Here is a 24,678-nt window from a genome sequence, read left to right as displayed (position 1 = left end):
TTCCTGTGTTCCTGTGATGAACTGGAAGCATCCAAGGAAAACGCAAGCTTATGATTCTGCAGGTGTCTGGGTGAACCTACCTTCTGGTTTGCGGACGGCAGCCTAACTGCTGTATCTTCCACTGACAGGGAAAAAGGGGGGGTGGCTCCGGTCTCTTTTTCTTATTACCAGGACACTGATGCCATCCCGGGGAACTTGTCCTCATACCCGCAGCCCAATCTAGTTACCTCTTACACATCCTTCCTCCGAAGGCCAGCCCTTTGGGGTCTGGGGCGTCGGCACATCGATTTTGGAAATGGCAGCGCGCAGCAGACCCATCCCCTGCAGCCTGCCCTTCGCTCCTCCCAGACCACCCTTTACGCCTTGGACAGCCACAGCTTCTAGAATGAGACGAAAGGGAGGAGGGGGAGGAGGAAAGGGAACTAGAGGAAAGGGACGTCACTCCTCAAGAAACTAGGAAAAGGAGAATTAGGAAAGACCAAAGTTAGTACAAGGAAGGAAGGAACCAAGTAAGAGCTGAAAGAATCAAAATAGAGACTTAAAAGACAAAAGAAAAGATGAGTGAAACTAAGAGCTGGTATTTAAAAAGAGAAACAAATTGAAAAAAACCCTTGGCTAGAATCACCAAGAAAAACAGGGAGAGGACTCAAATAAATAAAATCAGAAAGGAAAGATGGTACGATTTACATCAGAAAAATACAAAGGCTCATAAGAGAGTGCTAAGAACAATTATATGCCAATAAATTGGATAATCTTGAAGAAATGGGTAACTTCCTAAAAACAAAAACCTACCAAGAATAATTCATAAAAAATAGAAAATCTGAGCAGAGTCATACTAGTAATAAATTGACTCCATAATATAAAACCTCCCATAAACAAAAGTCTAGGAGCAGATGGTTTCACTAGTGAATTCCACCAACCACTTAAAGAAGAATTAATACCCATGTTTCTCAAACTCTTCCAAATAATAGAAGAGGAGGGAACACTTCCAATCCCATTTACAAGGCCAGCATTACCCTGATATCAGCATTACCCTGTCACATGCAAAAGAGTGTTAAGAATCACTATCTTACACCATATACAAAAATTAACTCAAGGTTTAAACTTGAATGTAAGATGAAAACCGCAGAACTCCTCGACAAAATATACACAGTAAGTTCCTTGCCATGGATCTTGCCAATGATTCTTTTTGGGTATGACAAAAAAATAAACAAGTAGAACTACACAAAACTAAAAAGCTTCTGCACAGCAAAGAAAAACACCACAAAATGAAAAGGCAAACTACCGGATGAAAGAAAAGATTTGCCAATCATATATCACATAAGGGGTTAATTTATATATATATATAAAAACTCATACAGGTCCATCATAAAGACAAACAAAGAAACAAACAATTTAACTGAAAAATGGGCAGAGGATCTGAGTAGACATTTTGCCTGAAAAAAACCCTCCTATACCGATGGCTATGAGGCACATGGAGAGGTGCTCAACAAAAGATCGTCAGAAAAATGCAAGTTAAAAACAAAATGAGGTATCACCTCACACCTGTTACAACAATGATACTCAAAAAGACAAGGCCTAACAAATGCTGGTGAGGTTGTGGAGGAAAGGGAGCCCTTGTACACTGCTGGTGGAAATGTAAATTGGAGCAGTCACTACAGAACACAATGGGGTTTCCTCAAAAATAAACATAGAACTACCTTGTGACCCAGCTATTCTACTTCTGGGTATTTATCAGAAGAAAACAAAAATGCTAACTTTAAAAGATATATGCACCCCCATGTTCATTGCAGCATATTTATAATAGCCAAGATATGAAAACAACCTAAGTGTTCACTGATGGAAAATGGATGAATGGGTGAAGAAACATATATACATATATAAAATGAAACTTTATTCAGCCATAAAAAAGAAAAACTTTTCATCTGCAACAGCATGGACTTTAAGGGCATTACGCTAAGTGACATGTCAAACAGACAAAGACAAATACTACGTGATCTGATTATATGTGGAATGGAAGATAACAAAACTGAGCTTATAGATACAGAGGACACACTGGAGGTGGCCAGAGGTGGGGAGTGGACATGAGGGAAATGGGCGGGGGGGTCAAAAGACACAAACTTGCAGTTATGAAAAAATAGTTATAAATTTAATGTATAGCATGGCGACTATCGTTAATAATACTTTTATATATATTTCAAAGTTAAGAGAGTAGATCATAAAGTTCTCATCACAAGAAAACAAACTGGTAACTATGGATGATGACAGACGTTAACTAGACTTATTGTGGTGATCATTTTACAATATATACAAATATGAATTACAATGTCCTACACCTGAAACTAATATAATGTTATATGTCGATTATACCTCAATAAGAAAATAAGCATATGTACACCACTGAATCCAGAAGTCTTGTAATATCAAGGAGAGCAGGTGACCCTGCTGGTAGTGAAATGCTGAGTCTCTGCTCCATTCTTTCTACACTGCTGACTATGTGCTTTCCCTATGACATGGCAATTTCACTCCTACAAATTTACCTAGAAAGAGACAATGGGGCACAAAAACATTTAAAAATTTATGGCTGATAATCTTTCACATTTGTTGAAAATATCAATTTACACAATAAATATACCTTGGCCACCATCTGTTCTCACATATTGGCCTCAATTTATAAATGAGAGTAAGTGCATGTTAGTATGTCTCACCTGAGATACCGACCCAGTGAGAAAACAGATGGGACATGAATGGATTGATGCTCTGAAACCCAGTGGACTGCTTCTGCCTCTACTCTCTTCTTTCAGTGCTGATTAGCATTAGAAATAAAACGGGCCAGTTACCCAAGTGTCTTTGATGGAACTAGGACACACATTTTGAGTGGTTGCCACAGATACATGCATGCTGGAGCCTTGAATCTGATTTTCTGGGAGCTCAAACTTTAAACTAAAGCAGGGCTTCTCTCAACACAGAACTGATCAGCCCCTGACATCTCAGGGCTTTCCCTGAGATGTTCCCTGAACATCACCAAAGGAACAAAACTGCAAAGATGCAACTACTCTGACCTTCCCCAAGACAGCAAGAAATATCACATGACCACATGATGTCATATGACCAGAAATGCTCCTGGGGATGATTCCTGACTGTCTCATTTCTGGAAAAGGTTTATGTAGGATTCCCAATTAAGGAAAAGATCAAACAGTAATTTACATAAACCTCAAAACACTTAGGGACCAACTTCCTCCTTGACAATTCCACAATAATTATCAAAACAATGAAAACAACAAAGAGGAAAGACCTGCTTATTGGTCCCAACATTGGGGGTCCAGAGTATAAAAGCCCCAGGAGAGAAGAAATCAACAGAATCTGAGCAGCTCACCTCTGAACAGGAACCCACCCTCCACACCTGACAAAATGTGCTGCTCCCCTTGCTGCCAGCCCACCTGCTGCAGGACCACCTGCTGCAGAACCACCTGCTGCAGGCCCAGCTGCTGTGGGTCCTGCTGCTGCCAGCCTTGCTGCCGCCCTTGCTGTGTGAGCAGCTGCTGCCGGCCTTGCTGCTGTAGCACTCCTTGCTGCCAGCCCAGCTGCTGTGGGTCCAGCTGTGGCGGGTCCTGCTGCTGCCAGCCTTGCTGCCAGCAAGTTTGCTGCTGTCCTGTGCACGTCTGCAGAACCTGCTACCACCCCACCTGCTGCTGCGTGCCTGGGTGCATAGCCTATGGCTGCGGGTCCAGCTGCTGCCAGCCCTGCTGCTGCTGATCACCCTGCCAGAGAACCACCTCCTGTCAACTGACTTGTCATTAAGGAAACAAATTCACCTCTGGACTTTGTTGACAGCCAGCATTTGGGACCATAACTTCTGTGACTCTTCTGCCCGTTTAAAGAGTCAGCTTCATGCGGTGCAGGGGACTTCCATCGGTTCTCTTCCTCCCGTGGATGCGGATCGTGTCCCAGCTCTGTGCGTGCTCGATATGCAGTCATGATCTTGGCTTTGACTCTAAGTCAGGATCAATGGCTCCTTGTAAATAACTTAGTCAAACAAACCTTCATAATTTATTCATAGGTTTCTGTATCTGAATAATAATCTTCATGATCATATTTCCTTACAATGTACTCATGATTCCTGTATAAGGCTTTCTTCTTTCAGGATCCCTTTGAATTGTCTTATTAGGTGCAGGACTCTTCTCTATGTGTTGCTTAATAAAGTCTATACCATAATTCATCCCTATTATGTGTGATTTATTGAACAGCATTCCTGATAATGGGGATTTAAATACCTATTGCATACTATATGCATCATCCATTCTGAGCATCATACTAGCCCCCCACAATTATCTACAATTTCAGAAAAAAACAAATTCACTGTGTAATGTCACAAGCTAATAATGAACAGATTCAGATCCAGGTCTGGGTCTTCTGTTCTTGCTCAAACGCAGTTACGTTTACATGTCAAGGATGTAGAGGTCTGAGCCTCGAGTTACTACACCCTTGATAAGCTGTGGTGCTGTCCTTGCTCAGCTAAGGTTGTCTTCGGGCACGAACACACCATGAGACACTCCAGTAAATTCCCACATTCCACATGCACTTTTTCATGCTCTACCTCTTCATGGTAATTATTACTCAGTAAATAGTGACTGCTTTCCCTGCCTGTTATTCTACTGACGTGAAAAGTCCAAATGGACCAGACTCTAGTTGTATAATTAGATTATGACCCTGACAAAAAAAGTGCCTTTCATAGAAGTGAAACTTCCAATCCGGAGGAACCTAAGGGCATGATGGGATAGGAAGCCGATTCCCAAGTATGTTGCAGGGCGTTAAAGTGAGAGGGTCACCCTTACTCTCACCCATTGCTGCTCAATCCATGGGTCCTAACTTTTATGGATATATATAGTACTACATATGTTTCAACCTAATAATGGTTATTGGATCAAAATATATAGCACACTCAGAAGACAATATATCAGTCCCATAGGTTGTCACCTCTATGGTGGTGTCTTTGCTGCACATCTAGAACCCCATTCCAATTTTTTATGAGGCTAGCAATTTCTCTGTCATGTGATGTCTGGTAGGACAAGTAGATCCACAGGACAAGTAGATCCATGGTTATGTGCCGACTGTTGACCTTGTTCGTCATAAAGTGGGTCTCGTGGTCTAAAATGTTGCTACCCAGCATCCCATGACAATACACTGTAAGCTGGTGGCTAGCGCTGCAGACAGGGAAGACAATTCTACGTGCCAGCCCCGCAATCACAGTAAGGAAGAATTGCTGTCTTTTCAATGTGGAAATGGTACCACGTAGAACATTGCCTCTGTGTGGGTGTTTGTTTTCATGATTGATATTATCGATAAGAGTTCAACATCATTCTCTGTTCATGACAACAGCACATAGAACACAGGGAGCCATGGGGAGGGGAAGTCCACACAAAGCCTCTGTCCCTTCCTCCATGGCTACTTGGCTCCTGCTCCCTGTGCACGTGTTGGTGCACCTGAGAAGGGACACAGGATGAGCAATGTCAAGCTCACACATGTCCAGTGTCTCCTAAGCGGTGGGTACTCTCTAGGCAGCATTGACGGGAACACAAAGCAGAAACACTTTCTGCCCACAGACCATCTCCATCGACAAGATTCTTCCACAAACGCCTTTATTCCACCCTTACTCCTTCCAGGGCTCAGACCAGTCAGTCAGGTCTTTCACCACTTGCAAACAGTCAATTAACATCTTTTCCTCAGGCCATCTTTTATCCACAAAATGCATCCGTATATAAATAACACTCAATGTACTATTCACATTTCTTTTCATTGAGAATGTTCCCTCTATCCACTGCCTTTGAAATCAGAAGTTGTCAATTTATTTTCATAAAAACTCTCCATTGGGCATAAAATCTGCTATCAATTGGTTATCAATTGATGAATTTTAAGGTGTTCCATGTCCATACATTATAATAATTTCAGGCTGTTCAGGAATAAAATGGGATTGTGCTAAGAATTAATCATCCCTTTGTTCATTAGTCATGGAGGTCAGCACTACCCTGCGCTCTTCTCCCTGGATGTGCCAAGACCTATCTTTATTCCTTGTTTTGGGTGTTTATAATTTGTAACACAAATTTACAGTTTGTGTTAAGTCATGGATACAGAGATAAGCAAAAGAGACCAAAACCTTACGTTATTAAGGAAAAAAAGGAAAAGAAACTGTTCTCTACTAAAAATAAGAGTGAGGAAATAATTTGTTTTGTGATATCCATGGAAAATATGTGAATTGTGGTGTCTCCAAGAAGGTACTGCCAGCAGACTGGCCAACCCAGGGAAAATGAAGGAAGAAACACATCCAGATTAATCCATCGGTAGACAATACGTAAGATGGTAGTTGAAAAATACAGAAGTATTTGGAAAGGATGATCACACAGTGTGCTGAGAAATAATTCATGAGTTGCTTTAAGTGTATTCTATCTTTCCCCCTAAACATACAGATAGTCAGTGGCAGACCAGGAACTGAGGCCTCTTCCATATGATTTTAATTCCAATAACCAAAATATATTGTATTCTACCTTCACAAGAGAAAACTTACGGTTGAAAATAAAATCAGAGCTAAATAGGTGCACAATCTTGGAGGAAATTTAGTACAGAAAAAGGATAAGGCAAACTAGAAGCATCTTACAGAACCGACACAGACACAAGTCATAAGAGCAATAAAATAAATATGGCTGTATAGTGTGAGGATATCTCATTCCACTAAACCAAAATCTGATAACATCTAGAATATTTTGAGAAACAACTCTGAACTTTAGCTTAAGAATCAAGATCCATTTTCAAGGTTAGTGACAAGGGCCTTGGGAAAGAATGCACACCAGGAAATTCATGCAGTCAACAGGGAAATGCTGTCCTTAGTCAGAAGTGCATCCCATGAGGAGGGAACACGCCAGTGGGCAGCAGGAAGGGAATGAGATTTTGCAGCAGGGACCAGCAGGAGACAAGGTGTGCAATGAGGGAGGAGCTGCTCTGCAACGCTGCTCTCACGGTCTAACCACAGGTGAGCCAGTGAGCAAAAGATGCGGGAGGCCCAGGAGGCCTGGAGGCCCGGGAGGGTGGGCACTCACACAAGGAAGCTCTGTTTGATGGGAGATGCCAGCAAATGGGACGGGTTACCATTGGGGTAGGAAGTCACATCACTACAGGCACCGAAGCGTCTACTGAACTACCAGTCGGCAGACACCGGGATACTGCATCTTTGGTTTGCTGTGTCTGTGAGTGAATTCTCTCCGAGGACTCCAAGGGCATTTTCCACTAACGAGTCTCTCTGAGGCCTCTAAATTCTGTCTTTCTTTTTTTAATCCTTAGTCAATGATATTTTTTCCATTGATTTAAAAAATAATTTTTTTAAGGGCGGAGGAGAGAGAGAGAAACATGGATGTGAGAGAGACACACCCACCGGGCCGGGGCGGGCCTGGAGCCTGAACCCGCGGTGCGTGTCCTTGGCTAGAAATCGAACCTGCGCTGCGCTTCGATCTGCGGGATGCCGCTCGAACCACTGAGTGAATGGGCCGGGGCTAAATTTTCCGTCTTGCTCGAGCACAATAACTGATTGCTTGGGCCAATGCTGTCATTCTCAGAAGTCCACAAGCATTCAAGCAGAACATCGAAACAAATATTACAGGGTGCCATGAAATTGTTGTCCATTTCTAGGAGAAAAAGAAGCTCTCTTTCAAAATTTTTTCAAGTTGAGTTTTATAATTTTGCCAAATCTATAAGCCTGGATTTGATTCTTGCAGACGCAGGCATCTGATCTCATTTACACACAAAGGATGAGCCCCCATCCCCTGCCCCTGAGGCATAACAACTTTGTTGATCCTCATAAACTAATATGGCAATTATCACTCACAATTATACCTGAAGCTACTGTAGTTTTTACACTCTATTTCACTAGTTGTTTTTCTGTACTCAAATGCCTAAAAGGGTGGACAAATAATAACAGAAAGGTTATTTTCTGAGCTAAGAATCAGAAGAAATAATTTGGAAAAAACAAAAACGTTTAGTGGCACCTCCTGCATTCAGGTCAAGCACCTGCTCTTGCCTAAGGAGCTGGAAGACTCAGGTGCAATGTCCTCCCCTCTCTGTGCGGTGCTAGCTGGGCACTGCCCACCTTTGCCTGAGGGCCTCTCCTGACTCTGCACTTCCAGGGTTCACTGCCACTCGCCACTTAAGAAACACACATTCATTCCTACAAGTCCGCACCCAGGGCAGCAGATACTCCGCTCATCTTGATAACATGCCTCCTCTTTAAAGTGCCTGCATAAATTGGTTCTGCTCCTGTTTGTGTCTTAAGGTCAATGTGAGAAGGGCAATCCTGTCATGTGTGGATGATATGACTGTGCATGTAAAATGTCCAAAAATCTATTAATAAACTATCAGAAATAATAAGGGAGTTTGGTTACATGGTCAACATACAAACATGAATTGTCTCTATGTATGTCAGAAACAATTAGAAATTAACATTTTAAGTATAACATATACTAAAATAAAAAAATGAATCCCTAGGATACACTATGAGCAATTCTCTGCACAATTCTACTTGTAGATGCTTATCCAACAGAAATGTTCATGTACATTTCCCAAAGGACCTGCACCAACACATTCACAGCAGCACTGTTTGTACTAGTCCCAAACTGCCAACAATCCACATACATATATATCACTGTAAACAAATTAGTTGTATCTGATTCATTCAGTGGAACATTACTCAGCAAGGGGAATGAATGAACTACCGATAATACACGGCTGAGTCTCACAATCTACTAAAGAGAAAGTAGCCAAGCCTATATTATTTCATTCATATAAAGTTTAAAAATACCCATATTGGGAATGAGTGAGTGCTATAATTTGCAGGAGATGGGATAGATTCTATTTCTCAATTGATACTAAATTGGAAATAATAATTTATAAGTTGAAAATTATATATCTGAGCACTTTTTAAGATGAATGTTAAATCACAAAAATGGTTTCAATATGATAATATTCAAAGATACTTCAGGTATCATATCTCCACATCTAAATGCTTCATTTAAAAGAAATAAGAGTACTGTACAGCCAGTGGCCATTAGGACTCTGGAGTAAACCGATTAGGCACAGGGTCACCACTGCTCTGTCCTGCCCAGGCCGGCAGGAACTAGACGGATCACAGGACCTGACAGTATTCGGAGCACAAACATGCTTATAATGTGACCATCCCTTTTATCTAAAAAAAGTTCTCTAAGAGTTTTTTCAATTCAGAAATAGATTAAGAACTTCTTTTGAAAAGATTAATCACATTTAGGGAACAACTTCCTCTTTAAAATGTCCAAGAGGATTGTGGACAACAACGTCAACAGGAACAAGGAAAACCCCGGTCATTGGTGCCGACATCTGGGGCCCGTGTATAAAAGCTCCAGAAAGGAAGGAGCCGTGAGAACCTGAGAAACTCACCTGTGAACAGGAACCCACCCTCCACACCTGCCAAAATGTGCTGCTCCCCTTGCTGCCAGCCCACCTGCTGCAGGACCACCTGCTGCAGAACCACCTGCTGCAGCCCTTGCTGTGGGTCCTGCTGCTGCCAGCCTTGCTGCAGCCCTTGCTGTGGGTCCAGCTGCTGCCAGCCTTGCTGCAGCCCTTGCTGTGGGTCCAGCTGCTGCCAGCCTTGCTGCAGCCCTTGCTGTGGGCCCTGCTGCTGCCAGCCTTGCTGCAGCCCTTGCTGTGGGCCCTGCTGCTGCCAGCCTTGCTGCCGCCCAACCTGCTGTCAGACCACCTGCTGCAGGACCACCTGCTGCCGCCCCTGCTGTGTGTCCAGCTGCTGCCAGCCTTGCTGCTGCTGATCATCTCCCCATAGAACCACCATCTGGAGACAACACATTCTGTTAACTAATGTGCCATTTAAGACAATTCACTACCTTGACTTTGATGAGAACCAGCATGTTATCACCAAAATCTCTATTATTCATCTGGCTATTTAGGAACTTGTGAATCAGTTTGATGCAGTGCAGACAATTTCCCTCAATTCTGTTTCTCCCATGTGCATGGACCATGTGACAACTTCATACATCATCGATGAGAAGTAATGCTTTTGGTTTTCAATTGGGGTCAGGATCTCTTGCTCCCTTTATGTAACTTCTCTTCATAACTTTTTAATAGGTTTCTGCAATCAACCGGTGTCTTCATAATCATGTTTTCTTTTCAATGTATGCATAGTTCTTTCTCCTATTTCTTATTTTCATAATCACTTTGAAAACACTCCCTTGATGCTGGGATCTGTATGCTTCTTAATAAAATCTCTAACATTTTTATCCCATATTGTGTTTTCTTTTGCTGTACAGTAGTCCTGACGTCGGAACTCATACTCTTATTGCATCCCATGTGCAGTACCCAATAAGAACTGCAAAACAGCCTGCCACAAATTATTATCCACATTTTTAGATGAGAAAATCTCATTGTGCAATGTCATGTAGCTAATAATGGACATGCTGAGATCCAGGATGGGCTCTTCTGTTCTTGCTCAAGGGCACCTTCATTCACATGTCAATACAAGTAGCAGTGACACTGAGTACTGAGGTCTAGTAAGATGTGAAACTGATTTTCTACTTCAACAATGGCAGGAATAATCCCTCATATGTACGGATAATGTCTGTTTACAATATTCCTTCTAAGTCAGTGTCCCACAGCTCAGTCCCTGCAGCTGCATGTTAGGGCAGGAGGGACAGCATTTTAGCCCCCTCTTGAGGACAGAGTCTTTCCTGTCTCAGGTGTTGTTCAGCCACTCATCTGCATCTAATTATTTTTAGCATCCTTATGTCATCTTGACAGTCTCATTGAAAGGGACTTCTTCCTGAGTCTCATGCAAATCAGATTCTGAACTGACATCTTCTCCTGAGTAGCTATCAGCAGAGCAAGGAATTAAGTCATTTCCTTCCCCCTAAATGAACCATATGTTGTATTCCTCCAATTTATCACCATTTGATCTTCTGGACCAAATGATTTAAAAAAATTGAGTCATAAGATAATCAGGGATCGAGAAACAACACAATGGGCATTTATGAATTTGAGCAATCCATAACCTCTCAACCATATAAGGGGGCAGAACAACCCTTTGTTTTGTGTGAGATAAAAATGAGACATCTGAGGTAAGAGAAAACTTGTGACTCAAAACTTGGGAATCAGGAGAATCTGAGTAAGAAGAAAAGTAGAAGGATCTGTGTGCTCACAGGAGTCATGGGACAGAAGGCTGGCACTTTTTGCACTGTACAGTGGTGCTGCTAGATCAGTCAGGGAGTTAAAGCTCGATTCTGGCTCTGAAAGGACTTAAGAGTTGGGATCTGCCTTAACCCCTAGAGGGTAGTAGAGGGACCTTTGATGACCTAACAAGGCCCATATAAAGGACACATGCCAACTTCTGAGACTGTGTATCTGGGATGTTCTGAAGAGCCTGCCAAGAGCAGACTTGCTGACTGTTGTCTCTTGGTGAATTTTTGGTTGAATGAGATGAACTAACATGTTTGGATTGCCTAGTAGTTGCTAGATATTTATTAAATGCCTTAGGTGCTTATCTTTAATTCCTGAAGAAAATGTCAATGTTGGAAGATATATTCTCATTTTAGAGAACAAATTAAGACTAAAAGAGGTTACTGAAAGTCATAGCTTTCCTTTTCAGAAAAAATATCCCAAGGAAAGATTCAAGTGCACATAGTTTATTTAGGATGTGCAGACCACACTGGCAGCGAGTTGAGGAGATGATGCAGGGAAAGGTGCATGGGAAGCCAGTATCACAGTTTGCAACTGAAGCTTAAACTTGACGCAAACTATCATAAATGACAGAAAACACACAATTTAGAACTGTCTTACTTGATGAACAAAGGGGCCAGGGTCTTTATCATCAGCTCTGCAGAATCACTGGTCAAATGCTTTTCTTAGGTGACTTCACAGGCAGCATGACTTCCTGTTGCATGAAGAGAGCCCTAAGACATAACACTTCACATCTGGCAGAAGGAAACTGGTCTGAGCCCTCTAAGTCTAAGATATGTGGGTGGGTGTCTCAGTCAGTTTGGGGCGTTATAACATACTACTATAGAGTGGGTGGCTCAAACAAAAACATTTATTTCTCAGAGTTCTGCAAGCTAGGAAGTTTAAGTTCAAGGGCTGGAAGGTTAGGTGCGTGGTTGGAAATATTTTTGGCCTGCAGATGGCTGTTTTTTTGTTGTACCCTCTAACGGCGAGGGTGGGGGGCATGCCTCTGGTCTCTCTCACTCATAAGTGCACTAATGACATCATGGGGGCTCATCCTCCTACCACATCGAAACCTAATTACCTTGCAAAGAGCCCACCTCAAATGCTATCACACTGGGGATTATGGTTTCCCCGTAGGAATTTTGGGAGGAGACAAACATTCAGTCCCTAGCAGTGAGGGATTGAAAACTTCATGTACAATCTGCCCTTGGTCCTCTCAGGCCAGTCTCTGCCTCACCAAGGTGGTGGACAGCCACACTTTCCAAAATGAGAAGAACAGGAGGAAGGGAAAGGAAGAATAGGGAGGGCGAGGAGAGGAAGAACGCTTACACCCCAAGGAGCCAAAGAAGGGGGACAGAGGAAGCCCAAGGTTACTACAAGGAAGGAAGTTACAAAGATCAGAGTGGAAATAAGCAGAACAGTGGCTTAAAAAGCAATAGAAAATATCAGGGAAACTAAGAGCCGTTCTTTTAAAAAGATAAACAAAATTGACAAGCCTCTAGCCAGACTCAGCAAGAGAAAACAAGAGAAGGCTCAATAAATAAAATAAAAAACAAAAGAGGAGGCCTTACAACTAATACAGAAATACAAAGGATCCTGAGAGAATATTGAGAACAACCCCATGCCAACAACTTGGACCACGCAGAAGATACAGATGCATTTCTAGAAACACAAACCTACCAAGACTAAACCATAAATAAGTAGAAAACTTAAACAGAGTGTTTACTAGTAACATGATTGAAGGAACACTTCCAAAACCATTTTCTGAGGTCAGCATTACCTTGATACCAAAACCACACAGGGACACCACAATAGAAGAAAATTACAGGCGGATATCCCTGATGAACAGAAATGCAAAATTCCTAACAAAAAATTAGCAAACAGAACTCAACAACACATTAAAAGGATCATACAGCATAATCAGGTGGCATTTACTCCAGGAATGCAAAAATGGTACAGCATCTGCAAGCCAACGTGATATAGCACATAAACAAAATGAAGTATAAAATCATATGACCACTTCAATAGATGCATCAATAGATGCATGAAAAGGAATGGACAAAAGTCATCATCAATTTTTGCTAAAAGGTCTCAACAAAATGGGTTAAAGGAAATGTACCTCAACATAATAAAGGCCACATATGACAAGCATACACCTAACGTCATGCTCAATGGTGAAAAGCTGAAAGCTTTTCACTAAGATCAGAAACAAGACAAGAATGCCCACTCTCACCACTTGAATACAACTCAGTTTTGCAAGTCCTAGCCAGAGAAATTAGTTAAAAAATACTAAAAATTAAAAAAAATAAAGGTATCCAAATCAGAAGGGAAGAAATAAACTGACTGTTTGCAGATGACGTATATTATATGTAGAAAAACCAGAAGACACCACCAAAAAAACACATTAGAACTGTTGATGTAAGAACATCCAAGCCTGTAGAGAATTTTTGAAGAGTTTATTTGAGCCAAATGAAGGATCCTGCTGGGAAGCAAGATCTTAATTGCTCTGCATAATAATAGTTATAGTTATTTTTACACATTTGGAATTAAGAATAGAATTTAAGGTGGGAGAAAGTAAGGTGGGGAAATCTCTATGATTGGATTGCAGAATCTTTAACAAGATTATGTGCTTCCTTGAGGGTGGTTCCACCTCCAAGGGGTCCAAAAAAAGAGGTTTACTCTGGCACTTCAAAGGTGTGTTAATCTACGTGCACAAGAACAATGAACAGGGCTTGCTTAAGGTGAAGATAAACCTTTTACTAAAAAAGTTATAAAAGTGGGGCATGACTACCCACAGACCTAATCAACAAATGAAGAAAAGCTGCAAGGTACAAAATCAACATACAAAAATCTGTTGCTTTTCTACACACCTACAACCAACTACCTGAAAGGGAAATTAAGATAACAATTCATTTATAATTGCATCAAAGAGACTAAAATGGAAGAGGGCACAAACTATGGAAATACATTCTGCACTCATGCATTGGAAAAATTAATATTGTTAAAATGTTCAACTATTCAAAGCAATCTACAGAGTAAATGCAATCCTTATGAAATTTCCAATGGCATTTTTCACAGAAAGAGAAAAAAAATACTAAAATTAATATGGAACCACAAAACCCAGATATGCAGCCAAAGCCATCTCAAGAAACAAGAGCAAATCCGGAGGCATCATACTTCCTGATTTCAAACTGTATTACACACCTATTGCAATCAAAACAGTATTGTATCAGCATAAAAACAGACATAGATCATGGAAACAGAACAGAGCTGAGAAACAAACCCACACATATATGGTTAATATATTTATGACAAAAGAGCCAATAACACACACTGGGGGAAAGACAGTCACCTCAATCAATGATGTTAGAAAAATATGCACAAGAACGTTACCGGACCACTATTATATACCATACAAAAAAATTAAGTAAAAATGAGTTAAAGACTTGAACATAAGACCAGAAACCACCAAACTCCTAAGAGAATACATGGTGGTAGGCTCCTCGATGCTGGTCCTGCAAGTGCTTTTTTGAATATAACACCAACAGCAAAGGCAATAAAATAAACAAGGGGAACTACATCAAACTAAAAAGCTTCTACGGAGCAAAGGAAAGCATCAACGAAATGAAAAGTCAGCCTACTGAGTGGGAGAAAATATTTGCAAATCATATACCTAATGGGGGTTAATATCCAGAATATATAAAAAACTCGTCCAACTATAGAAAACAAACAATTGAATTAAAAAGTGGCAGAGGATCTGAATAGACATTTTGCCAAAGACATACCCTTGGCTAAAGGTACATGAAAAGGTGCTCAACATCACTAACCATCAGGGAAATGCAAATTAAAACACAATGAAATATCACCTCACAGCTGTTACAATGATAATAATAAAAAAGACAAGAGGTCACAAGTGTTGGTGAGGATGTGGAGGAAAGGGGAATCCTGTGCACTGCTGCTGGGAATGTAAATTGGTGCAGCCACAGCGGAAAGCAGTGTGGAGGTGCCTCAAAAATTAAAAGCCAGAACTATGTTATGATCTAGAAATCCCACTTCTAGGTATTTATCTGAAGAAAACAAAAACACTAACTTGAAAAGATATCTGCATCCCATGTTCACTGCAGCATTATTTATAAAAGCCAAGATATGAAAACAATATAAATGTCCATTGATGTATGAATGGATGAAAAATGGAATATTATTCAAACATAAAGAAAAGAAAAACTTTTTATCTGGGACATCTAGACCTTGAGAGCATCATGCTAAATGACATGTCGGACAGAAAAAGACAAATAACATATGATCTCTCTTATATATGGAATATAAAAAAACAAAATTGAGCTTATAGGTACAGAGAACACATTGGTAGTAGGCAGTGGTGGGTGCGTAGGGTGGGCAAATGGATGAAGGGGGTGAAAAGACAAAATCCCGGTTGTGAAATAAATTAGTCATGGGGATGTAATGTACAAAATGCTGACTATAGCACATAATATTATATTGTGTATTAGAAAGTTACTAAGAGAGAACATCTTAAAGTTTTCATCACAAGAAAAAATTTATAATTATGGATGGTAACAGATGTTATTGTGATCATTTTGCAATATATACAAATATCAAATCAATATGTTTGAAATCTGAAATTAATACACTGTTATACTTCAATTATACCTCAAGGGGGAAAAAAGCATAGACATAAACCAGTAGAATTCAGAAGGCTCACAATATCCGGGACAGCAGAAAAGACTGTTGGTAGTGAAATGTAGAAACACTGTTCTATTCTTTCTAAATTGTTGACTATATGCTAAAACATGGCAATTTCACGCCTACATATGTCCCTAGAAGAGAGAATGGGGCAGAAACACATTCAAAAATTTATGTGATAATTTTCCACATTTGTTGAAATATATAAATTTCTGTATTTAAATATATTTTGGCCATCACCTTATCCCACCAATTTGCCTCAATTTGTGTAAGAAAGTATGTGCAAGTTGGAATGTCCCACCTGAGATACTGCCCAAGTGAGAAAACAGAGGGAACATGAACGGATTGAGGCTCTGAAGCCCGGGGGCGGCTTCTGCGCCGTCCTGTTCGGGTGCTGACCTGCTTAGAGAAACAGTGGCCAAGCACCAAGACTCTCCCACAGGACAGGAAACATTTCCAGTCGGAGGCCGCAGGCAGATACGGGCTGAGCCTTGAATCCCACTTTCTGGGAATCAGATTCACGCAGGGCCTCAGTAATCACAGACCCATCAGCTCCTGACCGCTCAGGGCACCCCTAATCTAAACATGGCCCAGGGAACAACACTGAGAGGACACCCCTGTTCTGACCTCCTTCAAACAGCAGGAAGTAACACGCGATCAGGTGGTGTCACGTGACCTGAAATGTTGCTGGGGAGGTTCCCGACTCTCATTTCTGTAAAAGATTCTTCAGTGGGATTCCCAATTACAGAGAAGATCGGACAGTAATTTATAGAACCCTCAAGACACAAAGGGACCAACTTCCTCCTTGACAATTCCACAGTAATTATCAAAACAATGAAAACAACAAAGAGGAAAGTCCTGCTTATTGGTCCCATCACTGGGGGTCCAGAGTATAAAAGCCCCAGGAGAGAAGACATCATCAGAATCTGAGAAGCTCACCTCTGAACAGGAACCCACCCTCCACACCTGACAAAATGTGCTGCTCCCCTTGCTGCCAGCCTACCTGCTGCAGGACCACCTGCTGCAGAACCACCTGCTGCAGGCCCAGCTGCTGTGGGTCCTGCTGCTGCCAGCCTTGCTGCAGCCCAACCTGCTGTCAGACCACCTGCTGCAGGACCACTTGTTGCCGGCCCAGCTGCTGCTGCTGCCAGCCTTGCTGCCGCCCATGCTGTGTGTCCAGCTGCTGCCAGCCTTGCTGCTGTAGCACCCCCTGCTGCCAGCCCACCTGCTGTGGGTCCTGCTGCTGCCAGCCTTGCTGCCGCCCCAGTTGCTGCTGCACACCCTGCTGCCAACAGGTTTGCTGCTGTCCTGTGCACGTCTGCAGAACCTGCTACTACCCCACCTGCTGCTGCGTGCCTGGGTGCATAGCCTATGACTGCGGATCCTGCTGCTGCCAGCCCTGCTGCTGCTGATCACCCTGCCAGAGAACCACCATCCACATAAACACCTTCTGTGAACTGACCCACCATTAAGGAAATAAATTGCCTTCCTTGACTTTGCTGACACCATCATTTGGGACCATCATTTCTGTGACTCAGCTACCTGTTTCAAAGTTCTGAGTCAGCTTCACGGAGGTCACAGGACTTCTTCCTGTGCATGTGGATCATGTGTTAGTTCTGTGCATCCTCAATATGGAATTATCGTCTTGACTGATTGTGAAATAGGATCACCCAGGTCTTCTAAATAACTTAGGAAAAAATTCTCATAACTTTTTCATAGGTTTCTGAAATTGATCAACAATTTTCATAATCATATTTTCTTTATCAATGTACTCATGGTTCTTGTATTATGCCTTCTTTTCTGATCACTTTGAGATCTTTGTAGAAGCAGGAGTTTTGCCTGTGTTTCTTAATAAATTATATATCATAATTCATCCATATTGTGTTTGATTTATTGTACAGAATTCATTTAAATACATATTGCATACTATATGCATCATTCACTCTGAGCATCGTAAGAGCACACACACCTCACTATTATTATCTCCAACTTTCAGAAAAAACACACAAACTGTTCATTGTGCAATGTCACACAGCTAATAATGAACAGACTCAGATCCAGGACTGGGTGTTCTGTTCCTGTTCAACCTGCTGTCAGACCGCGTCTGCATCTCCAAGATGTAGGTCTGAGACTCCAGTTACATCGGTTGGCAAGCTGTGGTTGCTGTCACTGCTCATTTGTGGTTGTCACTGAGCTTGAACCCACCATAAGACACGCCAGTGAAATCCTGCGTTCCATATGTATTTCTCCCTGCTCTCTACCTCTTCAAGATAATGACCCCCACCAAATAGTAACTGCTTTCTAGGAGTCCAGAATGGCCAGAGGATAGTTGTGTATCTTGACAAAAACGTGCCTTTCAGAGGAGTTAAACCTTCAGCCCAGGAGAGCCTAAAGGTATTATAACATGAGAAGCACAGATTCTTAAGTATGTCACTGGGAGGTAATTTGAGAAGGTTCACGCCAACTTCTGCCCACTTTTTTTATGGATATAGGTGGTCCTACATATATGTCAACCATATAATGGCCATTGGATTGAGGTATAGTCCACATCCAGAAGACAGTATATTAACCCTGCAGGTTGTCACCTCTAAGTTGGTGTCTTTGCTGCACATCTAAGAGGCTATTTTAATTTCTCATCAGGCCTACAATTTCTGTCATGTGATGTCTGGTAGGACAAGTAGATGCCACGATCTCATGCCTATTGTTGACCCTGTTCATCATAGAGTGGGTTCCTGGTTCCAAAGTGATGCTATCCAGGATCCTGTGACAATATACTGTGAGCTGGTGGGTACCATTGCAGACAGGGAAGACAACTCTGTGCACCACACATGCAAGGGCAGTGAGGAAGAACCGCTATCTTTTCAAGGTGGAAGTGTCTGATGCAAACACTAGCCTCCCTGTGGGGTAGTGAATTTCACGATTGATATTATCGATAAGGGCTCAGTTCCATTCTCTGCTTATGACAACAGCATATACAGCAGGGGCAGCCGAGGTGAGAGCCGTGTTGTTGGTCCACACAAAGCGTCTATGCCCGCCACCATGGCTACTTTGTGCATGTTCTCTTGTGCACATACCGGTGCACCTGATGTTCTCACAACAATAAAATCACCCATCGACGCATTTCTCAGAATGTATTCCTGTCATTTGTGATGTCAGACCGTACTTACTTACATAGCATCTACATGGCATTGGGTATTGTAAGTAATCTAGAGATGATTTAGAGTACACAAGAGGATGTGCATAGATTATCTGCAAATACTGCACCACTTTATCTAAGGGACTTGGGCATCTGCAGATTTTGGTATCATGGGGGTCCGAGAGCCAATCCCCGTGGGTACTGAAGAACAACTGTCCTGTTCTATATGACTCTAATATCCATAACCAAGATCTAGTGTCTTCTACTCCCACAATATAGAACATATGTTTGAAGATATAATAAGAGGTAAATACATGCATTATCTTTGAGGGATCTGATACAGGAAGCAGATGTGTGAAATGAGAAGCATTTTTTAAAAGTAACACAGATAAAAGTAATGAGGAACGAATGCAAACGTCCATATATTTCATGGACCTTTTGTTCCACTGAAACGGATCCTAATATATTTAGAATATACAGGGTAAGTATTGTTAAGCACGAAATCTTAACAATAAAGCTCTAGTTGGAAAGGTCAGTGATAAGGGCCTTGGTGGAGGGGGCGGGTGGGGTGTGGAGGCTGAGCATCTTCAAGTTCATGCAGTCCCCAGGGAATTGCTGCCCTTACTTAGAAGTGCATCCCACGAGGTGGGGAAAACATGCAGAGATTAGAGTAAAATGGATGTGATTTTTCAGCACAGAATATCAGGAGACAGTTTGTCTAAGGGGGGGAGAAATTTCTCATCAACGCCATTCAGACTGTCTAATACAAGTGATCTCGTGAGGAAAAGATGCGGAGGGCCCGGGGGAACGGATGCTCATGTAAGGAAGCCCTGTTTATGGGAGATGTTAGCAAACACTCTAGGCTACAGTGGAGGTAGGAACTCACATCACTGTAGGCATCTACACGGCAGCTAAACAACCAGTTGGCAGGTATTGAGATGCTGTGTCAGGGTTTTTTTTAGCATCAGGAGCTAAATTTTATCAGAGGACCCTAAGACTCTGCATTCCTGAGTGTTTGTGAAGTCCCCAAACATCTCTGTCTTGTTGAGTTGGTATAATTTATTGATTGCTGGCATGGTTATCATTCTCTGAGGTCCATAAGCATTCAAAGGCAAAGCATTTTTAAAGAAAAACACAGGCTTACATGAAATAAGTAATCCATTCAACCTGGGGATAAAAGGAAATTGTCTTTCCATTATCTTAACAACATACCACAGCTGAACTTCATTCCTGGAGATTTAAAAACATGATCCAATTTTCATAGAAAGGGTGAGCCTACATCTTAGGGAATAACAACTTTATCCAAATCTATAAAACTAATGTGGCAATTTATTAATTATAACATTATGTGTAACATTGAAGGTTTCATTAAGTCTGTAGGGCGAGTCATTTCTCTATGCAAGCATGCCCCAAAAGACCTCAAATATCAACTAGGAGGCTACTTTCTGAACAAGGAACCAGAGGAGCTAAGTCAGAAACACTTAGTACTTAGTGGCATCTCATGCATTCATGTTTTAAAAACATGGTCTTGCTTACGGAACTAGAAGACACATGCCCAGGTCCCTCTCCCCTGTGCCACCTTTGCATGTGCACCTCCCCTGACTCTCAGCTTCCATGGTTGACTAAGAAATACGCATTCATTTTTACAAAATCTTCAACGAGGCTAGAGTCAGTTCTGCTAATGTTGAAACCGTTCTTTTCTCTTTAAGGTGCCTTTGCACAGCTTTACCGTGCTCCTTTTTTTTTGTCTCTTTTAAGTTCTTTCCAGGACAATCTTACATCTTTTGTTTTACTGTTCTTTGGACAACCCTCTAGTCCCTCTTCCCCGAAGTGTGATATTTCTGACATGTTAGTGCATACTTCCTTTCGGTTCATTTCTGCCATAACACTGAAGAGCCAATTATGATATTACATGTCATCAAAGTACAGATCACGTTTCATAGAAATGTACATGTGAAACCTATGTAATCTTATTAACCAATGCCACCTTCAATAAATTTAATTTAAAAAAATCTATTTTTAGATACTGTGGGATTTCTTTTCCAATCTCTTCCAAACTATAAATACAAAACTGAGTGAAGTAGGTCTGTCTTAGATAGTTGCATGGGCTTCCACATTTTATGTGTTTGTTGATCAGGTGATAATTCAATATCATCAGCTTGTTATTTCTGATCCCTAAATCATACTTTCCTCCCCCAGGGTCTCTTCAGTGAATTGTGCTGATGCTTACATATCCTGTAGTAATTTTCTCTTCCTATCATGTGAGTTGAGTGTTAAAGACAATTTCTCACTTAAGTTCTCCAGAATAATACAATATCATTGTGAAAACACCCAGTTATTGATTTCGGGCAATTAGAAATTTGTTGCCTCTGTTGAAAGTAAATAACAAATCTCAGCAATCTGGTTCCAAGTTTCCCCTTGGAATTCCTCCATAGCATGTGTTTCTGCAAGTGACCCATGGGATATTCCAGTGAACTGTTTAATGTATCTTTATTGACTTCAGAGAGAGAAAGGAGGAGGGAAAGGGAGAGAGATAGAAACATCAATGGTAAGAGTTATTGATCAGCTGCCTCCTGCACGCCCCCTACTGAGGATTGAGCCCGAAACCTGGGCATGTGCCCTGACAGGGAATCGAACTGCGATCTCCTGGATCATAGGTTGATGCTCAACCACTGAGCCATGCTGGCCAGGCTCCAGTGTACTGTTTAAAAGAGAGTACTAGTTCCCCAAGCCTTGCTCTGCAAGAGCACTGCTGGTTAATCTTGTGGCTCATACAAGTGCCTCGAAAATCCAATGCAGGGAGTCACGTCAGATTCAAATTGGGTCACAGGGAGTGGGGAGGGTATTGCCATATTCAGGGTTCACTTACTTAAAGAAGGTGGAGGAAATAGTGTAAAAACTGAAGGACAAGTGTGTGGGATACAATCAGAGCATGTATCCTAAACACAATACAAGCAAGTCAAATCCGGCGCCATACACGTATCATAACCACATTGAACTGTTTACAGAAATGCAAGGTTGGTTTAACATTTGAACATGAATCAATGCTTTTAAATCACATTTACTGAATAAAAGAGAATAATCATCAGATTATCTCAATAGGTAAAGAAAAAGCATTTTATAAATTTCAACACATTCAAATATAGAATGCCTCAGCAAATAGGAATAGAAAAAGCCTAGTTCCCCTGATGGAAAGAATCTACAAAAAAGACAGAAAGCTTACTATTTACTTACGAAATATGGAGATTTGTCCCCACTCTATAGAGAACACACACACAAAAATCCACTTCACCATTTCATTCAATATTTAACAGTAGGGCCTACCAGTGGACTAAAGAAGGAAAAATTTACCAGATAAAAAGGCTGCAAGGAAATGACTAAAACTATCGTCATCTGTAGATGATATGACTGTGTATGTAAAATATCCACCAAAAATGTATTGGTAAACTATTAATAAAATAATGAGGGAATTTGGTTACAAGATCAACTCATACATAAATGAACTGTTTTTCTATATGTCAGAAGCAGTTAAAAATGAAATTTTATATTATACCTTACATAGAGCATAAAAATAAAATATCTAGGAAAAAAATCTAATGAAAGGTGGGCAAGACCTGCGCAGAGAACAGAATAGTTTGACCAAGCAATTCTATGAGAAATCTACTGCTAGGTGTGTAAGCATCCAAAGAAATGTTCATATATGTTTGTCAAATGACTTATACAAAAAAATTCGTAGGAGCACTATTTTTAAGAGTCCCAAACCGCAAAATACCTACGTATTTCTCAAGGGGACAGTCAACAAATAAACTGTGTCAGATTCATTCAGTGGAAGATTTTGCAGCAACAGCAATAAATGAACTACAAGTAGTTATACTGCTGAATCTCACAATCATAATGTAAAGAAAAACCAGTTCTGTTCTCTTTCATTTTATGTAAAGATCCAGAAGAGTGAAACTGAACTGTAGGGTTACGAGTCAGCAGAGTGATTAGCAAGCACTGGGGAAGAGTGAGGGGGTATAATTTGGAGAGAGTGGGGTTAATGTCTGTTTCTTAACCTGATATTATTACCATGAGTATGTTCATTTTCTAATAATCTATCAAATTGGAAATTAATAATTTGCATACTTTAAAAATGAATAGTACACCTAAAAATAGTTTAAACATGTTAGACCCCAAAGATAAACCAGGTATCATATCAACTAATCTAATTCTCTTGTAAAAAGAGAGAGAGAAAGGGAGGGAGAAAAAGGAGAGAGAGAGGGGAGCGGAGGGGAGGGAACTAAAAGCGTCATCAGTGACTTGAGGTCACTGACTCTGCTGGTAAACAAGGGTAGGACCGGAGTCACATGCCCTTCTCAGTTTGCCCAGAATTGCCCAAGTTACATCCCTGAAAGTCCCGTGTCCAGGGCAATTCTGTCCTGCGTAATAAGAATAACTGGTCGCCCTGGGCATAAAGTGATTGCTGCTTTCTCAGTCCCAGCCTCTGCTTTTGCCCACGTGCTTTGATTCTGCTGTGCGTGTGGAAGTGATAACGCCAAACGTCCTCTACCCAAGCGTCTGTGATAAAACTGGGATACACAGCTGGGGCAGGTTTCTCCAAGAGACATCTCTCATCATCTAGAATCAGGTTTTTGTGGGCAAACAGCCTGGGACTCAGGTATGGATTCAATTAGTCCCTGTGAACATATCAGCATCATGACACACACCACAGGGAAACTTCCCAGCCTAAGTCAGACAAAGAAGCAAAACACATGTACTGACCCTCATGAGGCTGCCAGGGCCTCTATCACATGCCCGGAATATGACCAAAGCAGGAACTAGCCTGATGATGTGACCTCCTTCCTTACTCTGAAAAAGTTTCTATGAGCTATTATGAATTAAGAACATATACAACACTTATTTTCTAAAGATTCAAATCACTTAGGGAATAACTTCCTCCTTGACAATTTCCCTGTGATTACCAAAACAACACAAACAAAAACAAGGAAAGCCCTGCTTATTGGTCCCAACATCGGGGGCCCAGGGTATAAAATCCCCAGCACAGAAGAAGTCATCAGAATCTGAGAAACTCACCTCTGAACAGAAACTCACCTTCTACCCCTGACACCATGTGCTGCTCCCCTTGCTGCCAGCCCACCTGCTGTGGATCCAGCTGTTGTGGGTCCTGCTGCTGCCAGCCTTGCTGCCGACCATGCTGTGTGTCCAGCTGCTGCCAGCCTTGCTGCCGCCCCTGCTGTGTGTCCAGCTGCTGCCAGCCTTGCTGCCGCCCCTGCTGTGTGTCCAGCTGCTGCCAGCCTTGCTGCCGCCCCTGCTGTGTGTCCAGCTGCTGCCAGCCTTGCTGCCGACCATGCTGTGTGTCCAGCTGCTGCCAGCCTTGCTGCCGCCCCTGCTGTGTGTCCAGCTGCTGCCAGCCTTGCTGCCGCCCCTGCTGTGTGTCCAGCTGCTGCCAGCCTTGCTGCCGACCATGCTGTGTGTCCAGCTGCTGCCAGCCTTGCTGCCGCCCCTGCTGTGTGTCCAGCTGCTGCCAGCCTTGCTGCCGCCCAACCTGCTGTCAGACCACCTGCTGCAGGACCACCTGCTGCCGCCCTTGCTGCTGCTGA

The 24,678-nt window shown here is 41.9% G+C and overlaps 2 protein-coding genes across 2 annotated transcripts; both read left to right on the top strand.

Moving 5' to 3' along the window:
- Positions 1–3,411: 3,411 nt before the first annotated feature.
- Positions 3,412–9,853, top strand: LOC308568801 (uncharacterized protein; the record flags this gene model as incomplete). The annotated part of the gene is made up of 3 exons (XM_081162011.1): positions 3,412–3,639; positions 9,513–9,681; positions 9,741–9,853. The coding sequence occupies 3 exons, from the start codon at positions 3,412–3,414 to the stop codon at positions 9,851–9,853; spliced, it is 510 nt and encodes a 169-aa protein (XP_081018137.1).
- A 7,063-nt stretch (positions 9,854–16,916) lies between these two features.
- On the top strand, positions 16,917–24,678 carry LOC308568800 (uncharacterized protein; the record flags this gene model as incomplete). The annotated part of the gene is made up of 3 exons (XM_081162010.1): positions 16,917–17,302; positions 24,211–24,274; positions 24,574–24,678. The coding sequence occupies 3 exons, from the start codon at positions 16,917–16,919 to the stop codon at positions 24,676–24,678; spliced, it is 555 nt and encodes a 184-aa protein (XP_081018136.1).

This window comes from Miniopterus schreibersii (genome assembly GCF_964146895.1).
Source record: "Miniopterus schreibersii genome assembly, chromosome: 16".
Lineage (NCBI taxonomy): Eukaryota > Metazoa > Chordata > Mammalia > Chiroptera > Miniopteridae > Miniopterus > Miniopterus schreibersii.
Note: the sequence above shows the minus strand (reverse complement) of the source record. Positions and strands in the feature narration are given on the sequence as shown.